General features: G+C 47.0%; 1 protein-coding gene across 1 annotated transcript in view; it reads right to left on the minus strand.

Moving 5' to 3' along the window:
• Positions 1 to 11722, minus strand: part of MB (myoglobin) — a 15741-nt gene extending 4019 nt beyond the window's left edge. The window contains exons 1-2 of the mRNA XM_043969157.1: positions 11521 to 11722; positions 1614 to 1836 (exon numbers count right to left, since the gene is read on the minus strand). Of these exons, the coding sequence (XP_043825092.1) occupies positions 1614 to 1836; positions 11521 to 11615 (318 nt within the window). The 5' untranslated portion in view covers positions 11616 to 11722. The remainder of the gene's footprint in view (positions 1 to 1613; positions 1837 to 11520) is intronic.
• Positions 11723 to 21112: the final 9390 nt, after the last annotated feature.

The following is a 21112-nucleotide window of genomic DNA, read 5'->3' on the forward strand; positions in this document are numbered from 1 at the left end:
TTATTTTGGGTGGTGCCTATGTAGGGTACTCCCACTGAGGAAAACCTCCCCATCAATACAGATCAGCATTTTCTCTGAAATTTAATCTTAGAGAGTAGCCTGGGGGCACTGAAAGATTAAGGGACTTGCCCAGGGTCACACAACCAGTGAGGGGCAGAGAGGAGACTTGAACCCATTCCTTCCTGATTCTATGGCCACTACACCCTGCTGTCTCCCTTAGGGTATGTTTTATCATCCCCATTTTATAGGTGAGGAAACAGGGGATCAGGGAAGGACACTGATGGCCTAAAGTCAGTAGCCAGTCCCCTTTCTGAAGCATTGTAAGGTTTGCAAAGCACATCTCACAACAACCCTGTGAGACAGTCACCCCTTCCCCTTTGACAGATGAGGAAACTGAGGCTCACAGAGAAGCGACAAGTGCCTGAGGCAGGGTTCCCAGCCCACGCCTTGTTCTATCATGGTGGATGCTTTTCAGATGGAGACTTGGGAGGGAGAACTGCTGGATAGAATGGACAGATGGGCAGAATTCACTAGGCTTGTCAAACGAGTTGGTTCCTTCATTAAAAATTTAAAATTAAAAACAAACTCTCTGGCAACAGGTGGCAAGGAGAAGCAGCCGCCCACGCCTCCCTTCCTACCACCAGCCTTCCTATGGCGTCCCTTGGGAAATAGCTCTTGCCCCACCGTCCATTTCATCTCCAGCCCAAGGGCCCCCACTTGCCCAACAGGTTTCCAGCAACAAAATACTCATGTCTCACCGTGCCAGCTAGCTTCTCAGGTGACCTCACGAGACTAGTATCAATTGCTTGTGTTGGGGGCAGTGAGAGCCTTGCTGCCTCTCATTTGTGAAATCATTAAAACTATTGGGTTAAGGGGGCAGCTGGGTGGCACAGTGGATAAAGCGCCGGCCCTGAATTCAGGAGGACCTGAGTTCAGATCCGGCCTCAGACACTTGACACTTACTAGCTGTGTGACCCTGGGCAAGTCACTTAACCCTCGTTGCCCCACAAAAAAAAAAAACAAAAAAAAAAACTATTGGGTTAAGAACTCTAGCTCTGGTCCACTGGACTTGAAAGCAGACCCACTAGGAGATCTACGAGCTTTGGAAACAGGATGAGGCAACGGGGAATATTGGCGATAGCAAAGGACCTGAAGTTAGAGGACCCGAGTTCAAATAGGGCAAGTTGCCCTGTACCTCAGTTTCCTCACCTGTAAAATGTCTTCTAAAGAGGCTTTAGAGTTTTAAGTCTGTGATTCTGCAAAATTCTGTCTCTGTCCCTTGCTACCTAGGTTACCTTGGGTAAATAATCTAAGTTTCTCCATCTGTGACAGGAGGGGATTGATCTAAACGACCTGAGTTTGGAAAGAGTGTTGAACTTGTGGTTGGAGAAGCTCTCCTTGTTTGACAGTGTGCATGTCTCTCTGTGCCTCAGTTTCCTCGTTTGTAAAATGAGGGGGTTGCCCTAGATGACCCATAAGGCCCTTTCCCACTTGAAGTCAATGGACCCCCAGTTAGAAACCCTTGTGTTATGCAGAGTTAGGCTAGTCCTCCCCTCCTGCCCCCCTCCCATTGCTCCTTTCTCCATCCCTAGTATCAAGCCCCAGCTTCTGACCTCCAGGAACTTGATGGAGATTTTGTGCTTGGTGGCATGGGACTGGGCCAGGGGCTTCAGCTCTGCTTCATGCTGGCCCTTCTTCTTCAAGATGTTCCCCAGTGCGGTGAGCACCGTTGTGCCGTGTTTCTTAAGGTCTTCAGACCCCTTCATCTCATCCTCAGACTTCAGGTGCTTAAATTTGTCAAACTTCTCCAGCGTCTCAGGATGGCTTTTGAAGAGTCTGGGAACCAAAGGAGAGACCTGACTCAGAGGGGACAGGGAGAGCTGTGGAGTATGAGGGGATGGGATGGGGAGGTGGAGGGTCATGGGATTTAAAGCACTTTGGGTGTTGTGGGTTCAGTGCCCAGCTCTGCTAGCCTGGAGCCTTGTGAACTTGGCAAGTCACCCCGGCCTGCTTGATCAATTTCCTCCTCTAAGGACCAACCTCTCCTTTTACAGAGGAGAAAACTGAATCCTCAAATCTAGCCTCAGATACTTACTAGCTACATGACCCTGGGCAAGTTCCCTCACCTTGTTTGCCTCAATTTCCTCATCTGTAAAATATATGTGTGTATGTGTCATTTTATATACTGTATTTAATTTTCTATTAAACTAATGAGGCACTTAATATATGCTTATTGATTGTATTTAGTGTGTGTGTATGCATGTGTGTATATATATAATTTTGTATGTTGCATTTGATTTTCTATCAAATTAACTAGGCATTTAAATGTTTGCTGATTGCATTTAATGTGTGTATATGTATATAGGTGTGTGTATATATGCATACACACATACCTATACACCTATATACATATATGTGTATTTAAAGATATTTTATATAAATATACTGTATTATATAAATATCATATATTGATAATTTTATATATACATATACATACAAAGATATATACACACACACATATATATATGTATATATCATTTATCTTTGTAAATGTTCCCTGGCACATAGTAAGTACTATATAAATGGTTGATAATGATACTGCTGCTGGTAGTGGTAGTGGTGGAAGTGATGCTAGCGCTGGTGCCAGTGGTGCTGGTAGTGGTCAGAGAAGGAATTCAAAGCACTTCCCAGCCCTGAGGTGGCTGCTGTTGGCCCCCAAGGGTTCTCATTGTTATCTTTGTGCTGTTTTTAAGTAATGACCAAGTAAGTAGGTGTTTGATGATGTCTGTTGAATGGAATGTAAGGATGTGTTCTGCATCACTCCTGACAGTCCAGCAGAGACAGACACATGCTAAGATGGGCTGTAAATGAGTCCCTCATAAAGCTAGGCTGGAGAAGTTTTATTGTCTATGTAATGCGTTAACCAGGCAACCAACAAGTATTTATTAAATGGCAATCCTGAGCCTGAAGCTGTGCCGAGTCTGGGGGCCCATCCCCCACAGATGCCTGTCCATCTGACCAGGCCTGCATCAGAGTCACCCTGGCCAGGAATGCCACCTGTCTGGTTCTAATCTCCCTTGGCATGTTGGGAGCTGTCCCTGGCTCTGTGGAGAGGAGGCAATGGGCCTTCTGAGCAACCCTCCTCTCTCCCTGGGACTAGCTTGACTACGTCTTTAGGAAAAAAACAGAGAGGGGAAACAGGGATAGAGGGGCTTCGAGACTGAGGTGCAGTCTACCTTCAAGCACACATGGAGCTGTAAGTAGAAATATTTGGGGGTGGTGGGATGGTGTTGACAAGGGCACTGGGGAGATTCGGGTTGAAGGTGTTGCTAGCCTAGAAACTGGCTCCAAGAAAGGGGGTTCTCTAGTGACAGAACACTGGAAGTATCAGAAGCTGGAGCCACATGGTAAAAGATGAGAGGACAGGAGTCTCTCAATCACCTTGAGGAGGAAGCTCTCACAGATGCCAAAGCCCTGGGGCTAAGACCCAGTTGCCTGTCCTAGTTATGGCTCAGAGCCTACATACACACACATACAATGAGAGAGAGAAATACATATTATATACATGTAGACACATATGTAGACAGAGAAACACTAACACACCCAAACCACAAAAAAGTTACATTTACATAGCATTATACAAATTACTTTAGATGAAAGATTGATCTCATTTGATGCTCATCCCCAGTGGAGTCAAGAATTTGTTTCATCTCTTGCACTGTAACTTACTAGCTGTGTGACCTTAACCAAGTCATTTCCCTTCTTTGAGACGGGTCCTCCATCTATCAAGTGGGGACTTGATATCAAGTGGGGACCCATTAAAATGTAAGTTCCTTGAGGGCAGGTCTATCATCTTGTCTTCCTACCCCTGATATTTAGTACCATAACTGGAGCATAGGAACTACTTAGAAAGTCCCTGCCGGATTGAATTAGGTTGGAGATAATAATACTTATCTTAAGGGTTTTTTTTTTATCACAAGAGCTCAGGACAGTACCTGTGACATAGTAGGTGCTTAATAATTGCTTGTTGAGTGATTGATTATTGATATTATCTGCAGTCTTCATGGAATTGTCAGGAGCAAAGCAGTTTGTAAATTGTAAAGGACTATAGAACAACCATTATTATCTTGGATAGGATACACATCCTTATATCCATTTCACAGATAAGGAAACTGAGGTTCAGAGCTGAAGTGATATGCCATAGGCCATTTAGCAGAAAGTCAGATTTAAGTCTTTGTGACTCCATCTTCTCTTTTCCAAGTTCCCAAGTTTCAGTCTCAGACATAAATATACTCACAGGCATGATTATTAGTATCCATCATTATTACTCATTCTTATCTAATTAGATATACTATTGCAATACACATTGCTATACTTTTTTTTTTTTAGTGAGGCAGTTGGGGTTAAGTGACTTGCCCAGGGTCACACAGTTAGTAAGTGTTAAGTGTCTGAGGCCGGATTTGAACTCAGGTACTCCTGACTCCAGGGCCAGTGCTCTATCCACTGTGCCACCTAGCTGCCCCGCATTGCTATACTTTTAAAGTAGCATCCTGGGGAAAGCCCTAGATTTGGATTTTAAATCCCAGGTTGACTTCTGTGCTATCTTGGGTAAAGCCCCTCTCCTCCTAGGGCTGCCTCAGTTTCCTCTTCCTGTAAAATGATGGTTTAACTGGATGACTTGTGAAGTGTCTTCTGGGACCTAATTTAGCCTGGAGAAGAGAGTCTAGAGAAAAGATGAGAGCTGTCTTCAAGGACTTAAAAGGCCACCCTGGAAGAGGGCTTCCACCGCTCTGCTTAGCCCCAGAGGACAGGACCGGATAGAAGCTGGCCAGCCTCAGATTTCAACTCTGTGTAAGGACAAACTTCTGAACTGTCCAGCAGTGGAATGGGCTGGCTCAGGAGGCAAGGTGTTCTTCTCCAAAGGAGGTCTTTGAGCATCATCTAGACAACCACCCATCACCAAATGCCACTCTTTATTATATCTGGACACATGTTGTCTCCCTCCCACAGAGGGTTTGAGGTCAAGGGATGTTTTGGTTTTGGTTCGGCGCTCTCTGTGTCTAGCAGTGACTGGCACATTTTTCCCCCTGTTTAAGTGATTTTATTGATGTATGGAACCCCGAGTAAGGAAACTCCTTCTACCAAAGAAGAGTCATACTTGTTCTGCAGCCTAGAGGCTTAACCTAGAGGTTAAGGAGATTTCCCCAGGTCAAACTCAGGTCCTCCTGACCCTAGTTTCAGCTCCCTAGCCACACAATAGGTGTTTAATAATTGCTTGTGGAGGGAATGAATGGATGGAGAGATAGATGTTGTAGAAGGGGTCCTTGGACTACATGGTATCAAAGGACCCTGTATATCAGAGCTTCTGTGAATCTATTATTAGACACCCACATACAGTTATAATTAGGCACCAAGATACAAAGATACACAATTATCATTATGGTTGCTACACAGCTATTGTTCACACACACACACACACACACACACACGTCAGAGTCCTGACATTTCTGTAATCTTCTGCTTTGGGCACTGAGCCTCTGCTTTAGGCCAGACAGGACCTCCTGGCAACTGTGTCCAATGTTAGCTGATCCCAGTGGAGCCCCCATCCGAAGGCCACATGCGTCACTGCTTGCTTTCATCCTGTCCCTTTCACCCAAGGGTCTCGAGCTCATTACTAATATTATCAGGCAGACACTATTCTTATCCTGCTCCTCTGACAGTGGGAGAAACCAGAGCCTAAGGAGGGGAAGGGACTAGTCCTCTCATTCCAGAGGGAGCCTCGTCCAAACATAATGGGACAAGGGCCTGGGGCACCTCCTGGCTAGGGCAGAGTGAGGCAGGACAAATCATTAGGGAGCTTTATGGGTTATCATCTGTTTTCAGGCCTGCCTCCCATTTCCCTTGGAAACACAAACTACAAAACAGACAAAATCCAGGGCTCGGGAGTCCCATTTCTCTCTTAGTCTCTCTTTGTCTCTCTGTATTTCTCTCTGTCTCTGTCTCTCTTTCTCTTTCTCTTTGTTTCTACTCCTCTCTCTGTCTCTGTCTCTCTGCCTGTCTCAGTCTCTGTCTTTGCCTCTCTCTGTCTCTCTGTGCGTCTACCTCTCTGTCTCTCTCTCTGTCTCTCTCCCCCCCCCTCTCTCTGTCCCTGTCTCTCTGCATTTCTACCTCTCTGTCTCTGTCTCTCTGCCTGTCTCAGTCTCCATCTCTACCTCTCTGTCTCTCTATTCCTGACTCACTGTCTCTCTCTGTCTCTGTCTCTCTTCATTTCTCTAAGTCTCTGTCTGTCTGTCTCAGTCTCTGTCTCTACCTCTCTCTCTGTCTCTGTTTCTACCTCTCTCTGTTTCTCTTTTTGTCTCACTATCTTTCTCTCTCTCTGTCTGCCTCTGTCTGTCTTTCCCTCTTAAAAACCACTAAAGACATATAGTTTAAGGGACCTTGGTTCCAGACTCGGCTTAGCCACTAACCACCGAGGGCACCTTGGGCAAACATATCCCCTTTCGGAGCCTCTGTTTCCCAGCTGGACAAAGGAAAAGGCTGGATGAGCTCCAAAGTGAGAGATCTCATAGCCCATTTCATCCAACTTGTCTCTAGGCAGGATCTTCTCTATAATATACAGGCAAGAGGCTCACCTGCTGCCCCTCCCCCAATTTCTAGATGCCCTCTAAGGGCCTGTTCAGGCCCCCGACTCCAGGATTCTCTGGCTCTTTGCCCCTTCGTATTCAGGCCCCAGCTCCCCCTCCCCCATCCTGGGAGGGCTCAGGCCTATTTTTGAAGGTGAGCTGGGAGGACTTGGCTAATCAGAGCACCTGGTTCCCTGCCTGCTGAATGATGCCCGCAAAAACACAGCTGCCTCCCTTGTTGCCCCTCACCCCACAGCTGGTGCTTCATGTGAGGCTCACATGGACTCTGGGCACTTTCTGGGCTAGAGGGCAGCCTCTAGAAGGAGCAGAATCCAACCAGCCTCATCTCAGTAAGCGGGCAGAGGGAATTGAAAAGATTTTTAAAATCCTGAATCATTTTTTCTGTTATTTATCCCACTGTCTCCTTGGTAGCTGGCAAGAAAGTCCTTCTGACAAGCCAATGTGGGGGAGTCAGCTTCCCAGACACCCATGAAACAAAGACAGACAGCAGGAGGTAGCAGAGAGATACCCCACCCCCATCCCCAAGAAGTTTCTAGGCTTCTACAGACACAGGAAAGAAATCCTTTCAAGAGATCCAGTGGAAACAAAATGGGCACATTGAGCCAGATGGCCTCAGAGGTCTTTTCCAACTCTAGATCTCTGATCCTCTGCATGACCTTGGATAAGTTATTTCCTCTCCCTGAACCTCAGTTTCCTGCTCTATGAGGGGGCAGGATTCAGTGACTTCTCGTGTCCATTCTTCAAATCTATGATCCCTGCAGTCATCATAGGGACGAGGAATGGGGGGCAGGGCCGGGCTGGGAGGCACAAAAGGTTCCAATATTGTTTCTTCCCACCAGCTTGCCGTGTGACCTTGGACACGTTGTTTAACTTGCCTGGGCCTCCCCTCCAAGATGAGCAGATTGAACTAAGTAATATTGGAGGTCCCTTCGAGCTCTGATATTGAATGATACGATAATAATGGTAACATTAAACTACTATAATAGCATCATCATCATGATTGGCTTCTCTCTAGTGCAAAGTGCTTCCCATTCATTATCTTTGAAGAGCCTCCTAAAAGCTCCTGTGAGATCAGGATTAAAGTCTGGTTCCTAGTGTAACTCACCGTGTGACCCTGGGCCAGTCATTTGCCTTCCTCCAGGTGCCAGTTCCCTTGCATCTGACAAGGAAACTGAAAAACTTGTTGATCTCTGCGGTGGCCCCCAACTCCCAATTCTAAGATTCTAGGACCTTGGACCTTTTATCCATGTATTTAAAGAACTCGGTCAGTAAACTCATTTTCCAAATGAGGAAAACTGAGACAAGTGAATGGGCAAATGGAGAAATGGAAGTGTGATTTAGCGGGAGGAGGTCTGGGTGTGGGATTGAATGACTCGGCTCAAAAATTCTTGCAAGGGTCTTGCCCTGTCTGAGGTCTATGTCCTGTTTCAGACATTCACAGGCTGCATGACTCTGTAAAATGAGGGGCTGGGACTAGGGGGTATCACATGGCTTCTCTTTGCTTCTGTTTCCCCATCTAGAACATATGGGGCCAGCCCAGATGGCCCCTCAGATTCTCTCCAGCTCAAACTCTGTGATTCTGAAATTGGCAAAAATGAGAGCATCTAAGGTCCTATGATCTGTCCAAGGTCCAGAAGTAACAGCCGTGGCTGAGCTGGGAATAAGCAAGCCTAGGAGGGATTTTGCCAAGAGATAATGCTTTGGGGAAACTGAGTTATCCCCCCTCCTCACCTCTGACCCTAAGAAATACAAAGTGCCAACTTCCCCACCCCCCAAGAAAAGACACCCTTGAGTTGACTTCTTCAGAGACTGAGCAGCATTCCCAAGAGCTCCTTTGCCATTATAATCTGAGACATGGAACAAACAAGTGGTACCCCAAGGACTCGGCGGTCTTCCAGAGCCAGCCTTAAGACCTTTGGAGATCCTCCTGCCTCTTATGCCCAAAATGATCCTGAGGAGAAGGATGGTGCTTCCAAGATGGCAGGGACCCCTGGGTCGCCAGCCCAGGTGCCAAACCCACGTCCTTTCAGAAGGCAGAGACATTGGGGGCAGGAGAGGAGATTCCAATCAGACTTCTACCCCACTGCTGCCCCCACCCCCAAAAGGAGCAGTTCTCACACACACACACACACACACACACACACACACACACCAGGACTGAACTATTCATGGACTATCAGAGCCAGAGAGAAACTTAGAACATAGAATATAAGAACTGGGAGGTGCCTTAGAACCTAGAATATCAGGTCTTGGAGAATTCTTAAAACACGGAATATCAGACGTAGGAGAGACCTTAGAACGTCAGGGTTGGGAGGGACGTTAGAATGTGGAATATCAGAGCTGAAGGGGACCTTAGAACACAGAACGTCTGACCTAAAAGGAATGCTAGAAGTCATTTGGTCCGATACCCCTATCTTTCAGAAGAGGAAGCAGCCCCATGGAGGAGAAATAGCCCCACAAGGACAAGAACCAAGTATTCCTAAGGTGCTGGAGGTTGGCTGGTGGCCCCCACATTTCTGCACAGCCCCCGTGTCTGGCTCCCTTGTTCCCACAATTTTACCTGTGTAGGCTTTCTGCTTTGACTCCTGGGGCTTCCAAGGTCCAGGAAGGAATAAGTCTTTTTCCTCCTACTTTCTGAAGGCCTCAGCTCATCCCCCTGACCCCAGGTCAGCTGAAGTCTGGCCAGTAACCCTCCTATCGGGGAAATAACCCAGACATCAAGGAAAGCCAGAGAGTGAAAGAGAGGATAAATGCAGAAGACATTTGGCCAAGACACAAGAGGGAGGGAGAAGAATAGCTTTTCCAACTGCTACCAAGATCAGAGGCTCATATATGTGGGCCTGGAAGGGACTTCACAGGCCCCTCACTTTATAGGAGAGGAAACTCAGACCTGACATACCCAGGGTGACAGGGTAATAAGGGCCAGAACCAGAATTTGAATTCAGGTCCTCCGGCCCCCAACCTACTGATTCTTTGTTCCCCTGCGTCCTGGAGAAGGAAAAATTCAGTGATGCGCTCAAACTCGGAACAGACTTCAATCACCCTCCTGGGCATACAGTGAGAATGCTCCCGGGATCTTCAAGCCCGGAAGGATCTTGCAGTACCTAGTCCAACACCGTCATTATATAAATAGGGAAACTAAGGTCTAAAGTGTAGATTTAACTTATCCAAGGACACACACTGAGTTAGGGGCTGAGCCGGGTTACCTGCCAATGAGTTCTCTCCTGCATTTCTCTGGCTCTCAGGTAACCCAGAAGGAGAAAGCACTAGATTGGAGTCAGAAGGCCTGGGTTCCTCTCTCTGCCCTTTACTGACTGGCTAACATTAGGGCAAATCACGTCTCCTCTTGGAATCTCATTTTCCCTATCTATAAAATGGGGGAAGGGGGCTGGATCCAATGACCTCTGAAGCAGTCCTCTCAAGGATACTGGGCTTGGAGTCAGGAAGACCTGAGTTCAAATCTTGCCTCCTATACTTACTAGCAGTGTGACCCAGGGCATGTCACTTAACTTCTGCATGCCTCAGTTTCCTCATCTGTAAAATAAAGGGGTTAGACTAGATGGCTTCAGGGATTCTGGCTCTAAACCAACAATTGCTTCTGAGCTCTAAATAATAGGTGTGTGTGCATTTTTCAAAGGACAGATCACACACCATATATTCATATATATATATATATATATACATATATATATACACAGAACTATTTGCCTAAGGCACATATATCAAATATTATATACTTCTATTACAATAATATTATATATGTCATAATGCTATAATAAATGTCATAACACATGACTTAGGAAAATAGATATTCAAATTGCAACTAATGAAATGGAAAAACCAGACCACTCCCCCCTGCCCTAATAACAGGATTAATAATTCCCATGTCTGAAGAGTTTGAATGTTTAGATCTGGTTGGGAAGGAAGGAAGGGAAGGAAAACTCCATCTCTGAAAACTAATGTGGTCCCAGCTACAGATTAGTGAAGACCAGACACAAAGACAAGTGAAGACCAGTCAGGAACCAAGTTAAAGCATCTCTTACATTATAATGGAAGTTACTGGAAAAAAGTCCAATACTCTGGTTTTAAAGGAGTAGCTGAGGCCCAGGGAATGGAAATAACTCACTCAAAACCACACAAACCAACTTACAGAACTGTTAAGTAAAATGCAGTAGACATTTGGCCAAGATGGAAGAGGGAGAAAAATTGTTTTTCCAACTGCTACCAAGATCAAGGAAATCACCCCTGTGCATCCCAACTTTTCAATTTTGGGTCTTTGTGAGGATCTGGGCTGGTGGACAGCCTTCATTGCCTCATTAGGCTTCTTGTCTGTGTAAAGCGCAGTGGCTGGGGAGCTAGGACTCCTGGGTCTGGTCCCCAGTCCTGCCTACGAATTGCTGATATGTAGCCTTGGAAAGCACTCCAGCAAGACCTGTGTTCAAATTCTGGCTCGGTCAGACTTTCTGGGTGATATGGAACCAGCTGACTCCGTTCTCTGGGCTTCATTTTTTCTATCTGTTAAATGGCATTGGACTAAGTGACCTGGAAGGTTTCCCCAAACTCTGAATTTGAAGACTGAGGATGAGCATGTGAATCTGGGCTCTACTGCTTAGTGCCCGTGTGAGTCCCTCAGCTCTCTGCTCTTTCATTTCCTCCATCTGCCCAGCGTGGGGGTGGGGTGCACTAGATGCTCTCTGGGGCTCCTTCTAGCTCCCAGTCGTCCCTTGATTCTAGGTGCAGGCTCTGCTCTTGCTCCCCAATTCTCGCCCCAATGGCAAGGAAGGGAAGAGGGGCTGCTTTGAGATCATCACTCAAGGCAGTGGGACTGGGTCAGTCGGCCTTCAGGTGGGTGGGCACAGTCCACCCCTCCCTTTACCTGATCAGCACCTCCTGCCCGTGGCCGGAGAGATCCGCCTCCACCTTCCCCCAGACGTTCAGGACCAGTTGCCATTCTCCATCACTGAGCCCCATGGTGCTGTCCAAAGAAGATGAGCAAGAGTGTCAGTTGTCCCCAAGTCTCCAGTTGGGTTTGGAAGCAGCCCGGGTCTGCCAGGGGCCTTTATACCCTCTCTTGGGTCCTGGCCACTCCTATCAATTGACAGGCCCAGCCTTGCTCTCCCTGTCATCCCAGTCTGGGTTCTAATCTCTTTCTTTCTTGCTCACATGGAAGTTATTTTGGGTCAGGTGCCATTGTGGGCCTGCCCTGAGCTCAGGCCACCAGCTGGGGGAGCGGCGCAGGCAGCCAGGGGCTTGCCCCCTCCTGAGACAGGCAGAAAGGGCACTGGCCTGTCCCTTGCCAGAAACCTGTAACTCAACTCTCCCCTCCTGCCAGGGGACTAGAGAAGGCCCCCAGCATGCCTCCGAGCCTGGGATTCCAGCCTTTTGGCTCTGACTTTGGGGCCACAAGACCAGCTTACCTTATTTAGAACCTCTGCCCTGACCTTCCCGAAGTGATCTCAAAACTCTGAAGGGGAAAACCCCCCCCCCCCCCCCCGCCCAGTACCAGCTCTTCTCCCCTAGGTGTTTCCCTTCCTTCAATCATTCAAAAAATTTTTGTCAAGCACCTACTATGTGAGAGCAAGACTGTTTGGCATGGGAGACATCAATATGTCATAGACTGGAGCTGGAAAGGACTTTGGAGGTCATCAAATCCAGCCCAACCCCCTCCCTTATTTTACAAATAAGGAAACTAAGAAAGGCAAGATGCCCAGGGTCTTACAGCTGAGAAAAGAGTAGATCCAAATTCAGAGCCAAGTCTGACTGTAAATACAGGACTCTTTCTGCCACATGTCACAGCCCTTCCAAAGAATAAGAATATAGGTGGGGATCAATCAATCATCAAGCATTTAACTGCCAATTGCAGCTAGCTACTGGACTTGGCATCAGGAAGACCTGAGTTCAAATCCTGCATCGGATACTTGATAACTGTTTACCCTAGGAAAGTCATTTGACTTTGGCCTCAGTTTCCTCATCTGAAAAATAGGAAGAATAGCACCTACCCCTCCCCTGCCACACACAGGGTAGACAGGAGGATCAAACAGGATAATCCATGCAAAGCAATTTGTAGACTTTAAAGCACTTATTGAAATGTTAGCCATTATTTTTCTTACCATGATCCAGGTACTGTGTCATGCCCTGGGCAGGAAGTTATCTAGTCCCCAAGCAATTATTAAATGCTTACGATGTGCCAAGCACTGTGCTTAAACACTGAGGACTCAGAGAAGGGCAAAAAATAAAAATAAAAATTCAGTCACTGCTTGCAAGGAGCTCACGATCTAATGTGGAAGGCCCAGGTTCAGATCCTGATCCGTCACTTACTAACTGGATGACCTTAAGTATGTTCTGTATCCTCATTGCCTTGGGAGGAGGGTAAGTGGATCGGGCCAAGGCAGATGGTGATGAACACCAGAGAGGAGAGGACCAGGGAGCATGGCGGGACTTCCCATGGAATTCACAAGTCATGAGAACAAGGTCTCAAACCAGAAGTTTCTCCAGGATGGAGCTGGGGAGTCCAAGGAGTGAAGTGAGCCCAGACATGGGAGAGACTTTGGGAGTTACGGAGTCCAACCCCTTCATTTTACAGGTTAGGAAACCAAGCCTCAGAAAGGTTAAGTGACTTGTCCAAGGTCACCAGTGATGGAGCCCTTCTGGGCCCCAGTTTCTTTATCTCTAAAAAGGATAGAGGGAGGTGAAGTCGGGCACCTATGAGGTCCTTTCCACATCTAATTCTCTAGGTCTCTTTCTTCATCTCTACAAGGGAGGGGATTGGATTAGATTGAGATCCCTCTGAGCAATAGCTCCAATGAGGAGAACCGTTAGGAAAAGAGGAAGCTCCCTACTAATGAGGAAATGGAGGGCACCCTCCAACACAGACCAGAGAGAGTCAGGAGGAAATTTAATAACAGCTGGTGATCTGATTCCAGAGGATCCAGGAGGTGGGAGGGGAGGTCTGAAGCCTCCAGGGCCTATCCCAGCCGTCAAAGTGTTTAACAATGAGCTGGCTTAAGGCCTGCTGGCTGTTTCATTGCCCCCAAGTCCCCTAACTGGCTGCCGTCACCCATGAGCACAGCTCGGCAACTTTTACCATTTAAGCAAATGGAAAGACCCGGAAACCTGGTTCCTTTTCTCCATCTCCACAACAGAGCGGCCTTGCCCAGCAGTTGCCATAGAGACCCAGAGCCTCCCGCTCTGTTTTTATCATATAATTACCACAATGGCAGCTCTCAGTGTGCCAGGATCAGACATGTGGGGGAAGAGAGGTTCTGGAAAAGCGGTTGGAATTTCACTGAAAAAAATCTCCCCCCTCCCCCTCTGGCTCTTACACAATCTTTTCTTTTCCACTGATGGTTTATTATTTAGGTGGGTTTCTAGATGAGAGGAGCCCAGTACAAAGGATTTGGTTCTGGAGCGAGAGGACCTGGGTTCAAATCCCACCTAGCTCATGAGCAGTGTGACCTTGGGCAAGTTATTTAACTTCCTTGGGTCTCCATTTCCTTCTCTGTAAAATGATAGGGTCACACGAGATGCTCTCTGAGGTCCCTTTCGGGTCTAAATCTATAACCCTAGAAAGTCACTTAACTTTTCTGTTCCTCAATTTCTTCATCTGTAAAATTATGGACTGGGTTAACTCAGGTCCCTTCCAGATCTAGAGCTATGCTGCTAAAGGTGGCGTGGTATAATGGATGGAGTCAGGGTGACCTAGATTCAAATCCCACCTCTGACATTTACTAGCTCTGTGATCAAGGACATGTCACCTAACCTCTGCAAGCCTCAGTTTATTTGTCTATAAAAGGGGGATAAAATACCACCTGGAACTCTTCTTTGACAGGGTTGTTGTGAAGTTCCAACAAGGCTGATTGTGGTGCAATAAAAAGAGTTCTGGGCACAGAGTACCCATCCAGTCCTCTGCCCCTGGCTATCGATGTGATTTTGGGGAGGTCAGGTCACTTTTCGGGGCCTCAGTTTCCTCATCTGTAAAATGAGGGGGTTGGACTAAATGATCTCCCAAGTGGCTTCCAGTTATAATCTAAGATGACTAATTTACAGATGAAGGAAATGAGGCCCCAAGGGAAGAAATTACTTGGCTAATAAGTGACAGGGTCAGGACTCATGTCTCCAGACTCTAAGAGCTGCGTTCTTTTCACTAACCAGCTCCGACTCTGGATTCCTTTGTAGATGGCCCTCCTGCTTATCTCCAGAGGGGAAGGTCCTGGACATTCCGGGCAGTTCACATTTCCCTCCCATCTCTGAGAATTCCAGAGCTAGATTATGTAGAGGCACCAGCTTCTATCCCCTCTCCCTCGCATAGACTCGTCCAGTGCACTGTGGGAGGAGGCAGAGAGGGGAGGACCTAAAACTTCCAGAAGGTCTGGCTAGTAGCTACAGCCATAATTGCATCCACATCTTGCGGCTAAGACTCAGCAACCTTGAGAAGTCACAGAGCATTGAATGACACAACTGGGAGAGACTTTGGAACATGGAATGTCAGAGCTAAAAGGAATCTTAGAACCAGGAATGTCAAAGCTCGGAGAGACCTTAGAACAAAGAATGTCAGAGCTGGGAGAGACCTTAGAATATGGAATGTCAGAGCTGGGAGGGACCTTAGAATATGGAATGTCAGAGCTGGGAGGGACCCTAGAATATGGAATGTCATAACTGGGAAGACCTTAGAACATGGAACATCAGAGCTGGGAGGACCTTAGAACATGGAATGTCAGAGCTGGGAAAGACCTTAGAACATGGAATGTCAGAGCTGGGAGGAACCTTAGAACATGGAATGTCAGAGCTGGGAGGGACCTTAGAACATGGAATGTCAGAGCTGGGAGGGACCTTAGAACATGGAATGTCAGAGCTGGGAGGGACCTTAGAACATGGAATGTCAGAGCTGGGAAAGACCTTAGAACATGGAATGTCAGAGCTGGGAGGGGCCTTAGAACATGGAATGTCAGAGCTGGGAGGGACCTTAGAACATGGAATGTCAGAGCTGGGAGGAACCTTAGAATATGGAATGTCAGAGCTGGGAGGGACCTTAGAATATGGAATGTCAGAGCTGAGAGGGACCTTAGAACATGGAATGTCATAACTGGGAAGACCTTAGAACATGGAATGTCAGAGCTGGGAGGACCTTAGAACATGGAATGTCAGAGCTGGGAGGGAGCTTAGTGATTTATCAATCCTCTCTATTCCTTTTGTAATCCAAGGGAACCAATCCAAGAGAGCATCAGAGTAAATTCCCCAAGATCACACAATTCGAACAGGTGAGACTAAATCCAAGCTCTTTTACTTCTGAGAATCTCAGAAGGAGAACATCCTATCATTCTGCATCTCCCCTAAGTTAGGTGATGACAAAAGTGCATTGGGATGTTTATCTGAAGCTCACCTGGAGAAGGGAAGGAAGGAGAGACAGAGGCAGAGTCAGACAGGCAGGAAGAGAGAGGAAGAAGGCCAGGGACACACAGAGGCAGAGAAGATGCAGTCCGAGGATTTGGGTTCCTTTCTCTGCCAGCTCTGCTGCTTGGGGTTATAGAATGTGCCTATGAGAGGGAGGGAAGGAAGGTCATTTGGTCCAACTCTCACATCTTTAGATGCGGAAATGAGACCTAGGGATGCAAAGTGACGTCCTCCAGGTCCCTTAATCCCAGAAGTTAAGAGTAGCAGAGTCAGAATTTGAATCTAGATCCCCAAATCTCCAAGTTGACAATAGACTTCCAATGGCATCTAATCCAACTGATAACTGAAATCCCCCTGATGTCGTGCCTGCAAGTGGTCTTTGAGGATGCTCTTGGACAGTGCCAGGGATCTGGTAAAGTTTTCCTGAGCCTTAGTTTGTCTCTCTGTAGCTTCTACCCATTGTTCTTGATTCCATCCCTAGGGCAAACTTTGAACAAGTATGGTTCCTTTTCCTCGTGATGGCCTTTTAAATACAGGAAGAGACTTATCATCCCTCCAGGCTCTGAGTGCCCTCTGGGCATTTCCATGATCACAGTGGAACTGAAAAGGAGCTGGCTTTGGACTGAAGGCACTTGGGTTCATAGCTCAGCTCTGCTTTGATTCTGAAACTAGTGCTCTTGCAAAGCCACATTTGTGTGCCCTTTGCCAAGTCACTTCCCTTCTCTGAAGCTCAGTTTCCCCAAATGCAAAATGATAGAGATGGATTGGATGAGAGCTAAGACCCATTCTCACTCTGGATCATATGATCTATTTTAAGTTGGGTGTTTGGGAGTAAAGAGTAGAGGAGAGGGGAGGAGGGGAGGGAAGAGGAGAAGAGGGGGGGAGAGAGGGAGAGAGAGGGAAGGGAGAGGGAGAAGAGAGGGAGAGGAGAGGAGGGGAGAGGAGGGGAGAGGAAAGGAGGGGAGAGGAGGGGAGAGGAGGGGAGGGGAGGGGAGGGGAGGGGAGGGGAGGGGAGGAGGGGAGAGAAGAGATGGGGAGGGGAGGGGAGGAGGAATGGAACCTAGACACAAGAGAGACCAGTTTTCCCACCTCCAACAGCTGCATCTATTACCACCCCAGCCAGACCCCCTGCCCAGTTTCGGCCTTCTCTCTCTAGCTCCCCACCCCCAAGATCCAGCCCTGGTTGGATCGTCCTCTCCCCTCCCCTCTCCTATCCTCCCTGCCTGTCCCAACTCAGCCCACTGCTGGCAGCCACAGCCAGCTGGGCTGGGGCCAGATCAGGACTCAGGGGGGCCCCTGAGGATCAGAGCCTCGGGGCCTGGACTTCGAAAGCCCCCTCCCCTCAGCCGCCAGTCAGGTCCAGGATTTGGATCTGTTCCCCCTGCCCCAAAGCCCTCTCTCCCTCTGCACCTGCCCAGTCTCCATAACAGCCATTGTGCCCAACCACCAAGCCCCCTGTCCTCACCTCACTGTCTTCACCTCGCCTCCCGCCAAACTTCCCCGGGAGCAAGCCAGGGGTGGGGAGAGGTGTCCCGGAGCGCTCCAGGACTGGGGGTGGGGAGAAATACAGGGAACTAAAAATACAGTTTTAAATGAGAAGGTTCCGCCCATCTTGAGTTACAGGGGAATAGAAATCTTAGCCCTGACTGGAAGCTTAGAGCTCTTCAAGTCCAACTCTTTCATTTTACAGTAGGGGAAACTGAGACCAAGGGAAGGGAAGCGACTTACCCAAAGTTGGCAACGGAGCAGGGAGTAAAGCCCAAACCCTGCTGATTCCACCCCTAGGGTGATCTTGGATTATGGCAAAGATAAGAGCAATGGGCTCAGTCAGAAAAGGTCTGGGTTCAAATCCCACCTCCAACTTTCACTAGCTATGTGAGCCTGGGAAAGTCAGTTCTACTCTTAGTCTCAGGAATATCCTTCTTTGGAAAGTGGGACTGAGAGGCCCTGGGGGTCTGTCTGTCATCATACAGGTCTTTAAAGCGCTTTGTAAACCCTTAAAGCCAATGGAGGTGCACACCATGATAAATTCCACCATACCTCCCAAGCTGGAGAGGCCAAGCAGGGCAGCCAGGGTCTGGGGTCTGGGAAAACCCTCCCCACCAAACTAGAAAACACGTTTGACCCTTGAAGGTCACGCTGTGACTGCTGAAGGATTTCAAAGTTTTGATGGGCAGGTCCAAGCTCCAAGGCCAGGAGGAAGAGGATGAGGAGTGGAGGGGTGAGTCTGCTGCCACCTGGTGGTGTCGGTGGTGATTGGTACGTATATGTGTGGGAAGGAGGGAGGAGAATCAGAAAGACAGAGGAAGACAAAGAGACAGAGACGTGGAAATAGAGAAAGGGAGAGAGACAAAGAGAGACACAGAGAAGATAAGAGAAACATACACAGAGAGAGGGAGAGAGACAAAGAGACAAATGCTAAAAAGAGGAGACAGACATAATGAGATAGAAAGAGACAAAGAGATACAGAGAGAGAGAGAGGGAAAGAGATAGAGACATATGAGGAGAAAGAGAGGGAAAGAGAGAAGGAGAGAGAGACAGAAACATGAAAAGGGAAAAAAGACAGACAGAGACAAAGAGATCACAGTATCGTAGAGTTATAGCTGAGAGACACCTTAGAGAATCCATCAGGCAGTGATGGAGAGAGAGGGGAGTGGTCCCAGAAAAAGGAATATCATAAAGAAGAGTGGACAGGAGGAGGTGGTAAAATGCTGGGGCTTATTTAGGGGACGGCAGAGTATAATTGCCGTTGGCTGGAGCCCAAAGTATGTAGCATGAGGCAAGGCTGAAAATGAAGAGATAACCAATTGTGGAGGACTTTGAATGCTAGGAAAGGAATTTGGATTTTACTCCATAGGTAATAGGAGGATAAGAGAGTGGAAAGCTAACCTCGGGGCTAAGAAGATCTGGGTTCAAGTCTCACCTCAGACACATACTGGCCATGTGACTTTGAGTAAATCATTTGGTGGCAAAAGTTGAAAACAGCTGTTATGTGTCTTGGTGAAAGGGCTTTCTGAATGGGAGCTCCCCATATCATTGAAATCCTAAGTCTGGCTTCAATCACTAAAAAATTTTCAACCATATTAGTAATAAAAGTTCACATTTATACAAGTTTCAAGTTTCTTAAATGCTTTTCTTTCTTTTTTTGTGGGGCAATGAGGGCTAAGTGACTTGCCCAGGGTCACACAGCTAGTATCAAGTGTCTGATACTGGATTTGAACTCAGATCCTCCTGAATCCAGGGCCAGTGCTTTAGCCACCGTGCCACCGAGCTGCCCCCTTGTTAAATGCTTTTCTATCTTCCCTGTAGGATCCATAGTATTATTGTTCCCATTTTGCAGATGAGGAAACAATCTCAAAGATACAAGGCAATTTGCCAGGGCCACCAAAGCTAGCTAGTGTAGACAAAGGTCCAGCTGATGCAGTCAGAACTAAAACCTGGGTCTCTTCATTCCGAGTGAAGGGAATCTTCATTGACAACCAGCTGCCAGGCGAACAGCTCAGTTATAACGTGATTTCCAGTCTACAACCCACCTTCTCTATAGGCTCTGTGAGCAGAGGGATACAAATAGGAGATCGTGTGATTACATTGGAAGAAAACTGGATTTAGAGTCAGAATATATTTACTACATGGGATGGCTGGGTGGTGTAGTGGATAGAGGGCTGGACCTGAAGTCAAGAACACTTACCTTTCTGAGTTCAAATCTGACCTCAGTGAAATGAGCAGAACCAAGAGAACATTGTACACAAGATCAACAACATTGTGGGATGATCAGCTGTGATAGACTTAACTCTTCTCAGTAAGACAATGATCCAAGACAATACCAAAGGATTCATGATGGAAAATGCACTCCACATTCAGAACTGTGGAGTCTGAATGCAGATTGAAGCATACTATTTTCACTTTTGTTGTTACTTTTTTTTGGTTATTGTTCCTGTTTATTCTTATTTGTAGTTTCCCCCCTTTTGTTCTTATTAATGTGGAAATATGTTTAATGTGATAGTAATGTATAACCCATATCAAATTGCTTGCTGGCCTCTGGAAGGGAAAAGGAAAGGGAGGGCGGGGAGAAAAAATTGGAACTCAAAAAATATCTTTACATGTAATTGAGGAAAATTAAAACTTAAAATTTAAAAAAAATCTGACCTCGGACACTTATTGGCTATGTGACCCTGGGTAAGTCACTTAAAACTCTTTGTTTTGTTTTCCTCATATATAAAATGATCTGGAGAAGGAAATGGCAAATCACTCCCAGTATCTCTGCAAGAAAACCCCAAAATGGGGTCCCAAAGAAAAACAAACAATAATTGTATGGCCTTGGGCAAGTTACCCAATCTCTGGGAAATTTGGTCTCTTCCTATGTAAAAGGAAGGGGTTAGATCAGATGACTTGAGGTCTTTTCTAGCCCTAAAACCATAATCCTATGGAGCATGTACTCTGAAATGACTACTCACACTAGTGGATCAGGTTCCAGAGCTCAACTGGCTACTTCTTTCTTAGCCTTTCAGTTGTCTGGGGCAGTCCTGCAGGGCATTTTTCTCTTATGTTATGTAGCTCATGAGCCCCCATTAGTGTCCTTCAAGCCACAGTTTTCAGTTGGTATCAGTCAACCAGACTTCATTAGCTTTTAGAAAGGAGTATTTTATTAGGTCTCTATAACTAAAGTCAACAAACACTCTCCTAGGTCCATGGTCTCCCAAGAACATATAGAATGGACTCAAGTATAGGTGGCAGAGGGGTAACTCACAACTTCTGGATATCCTTTTTTTTCCTTGGTCAGGCAATGAGGGTTAAGTGACTTGCCCAGGGTCACACAGCTAGTAAGTGTCAAGTGTCTGAGGCCAGATTTCAACTCAGTCCCCCTGAATCCAGAGCCGGTGCCTTATCCACTGCATCACCTAGCTGCCCCCCTGGATGTCCTTTTTCTGGAGTTCTCAAGATGTTCCCCTTAGGCAGGGTGTACTTTTTTTTTTTTCTGCTAGGCTATTTGTAGAGTCTTGAAACTCCATTAAATCTGTTCTTGGCTACTGATGCAGACATTGCAATCAGCTATCTGGGGATGTTGCTGGGACAAAAGT

This window comes from Dromiciops gliroides, chromosome 5 (genome assembly GCF_019393635.1).
Source record: "Dromiciops gliroides isolate mDroGli1 chromosome 5, mDroGli1.pri, whole genome shotgun sequence".
Lineage (NCBI taxonomy): Eukaryota > Metazoa > Chordata > Mammalia > Microbiotheria > Microbiotheriidae > Dromiciops > Dromiciops gliroides.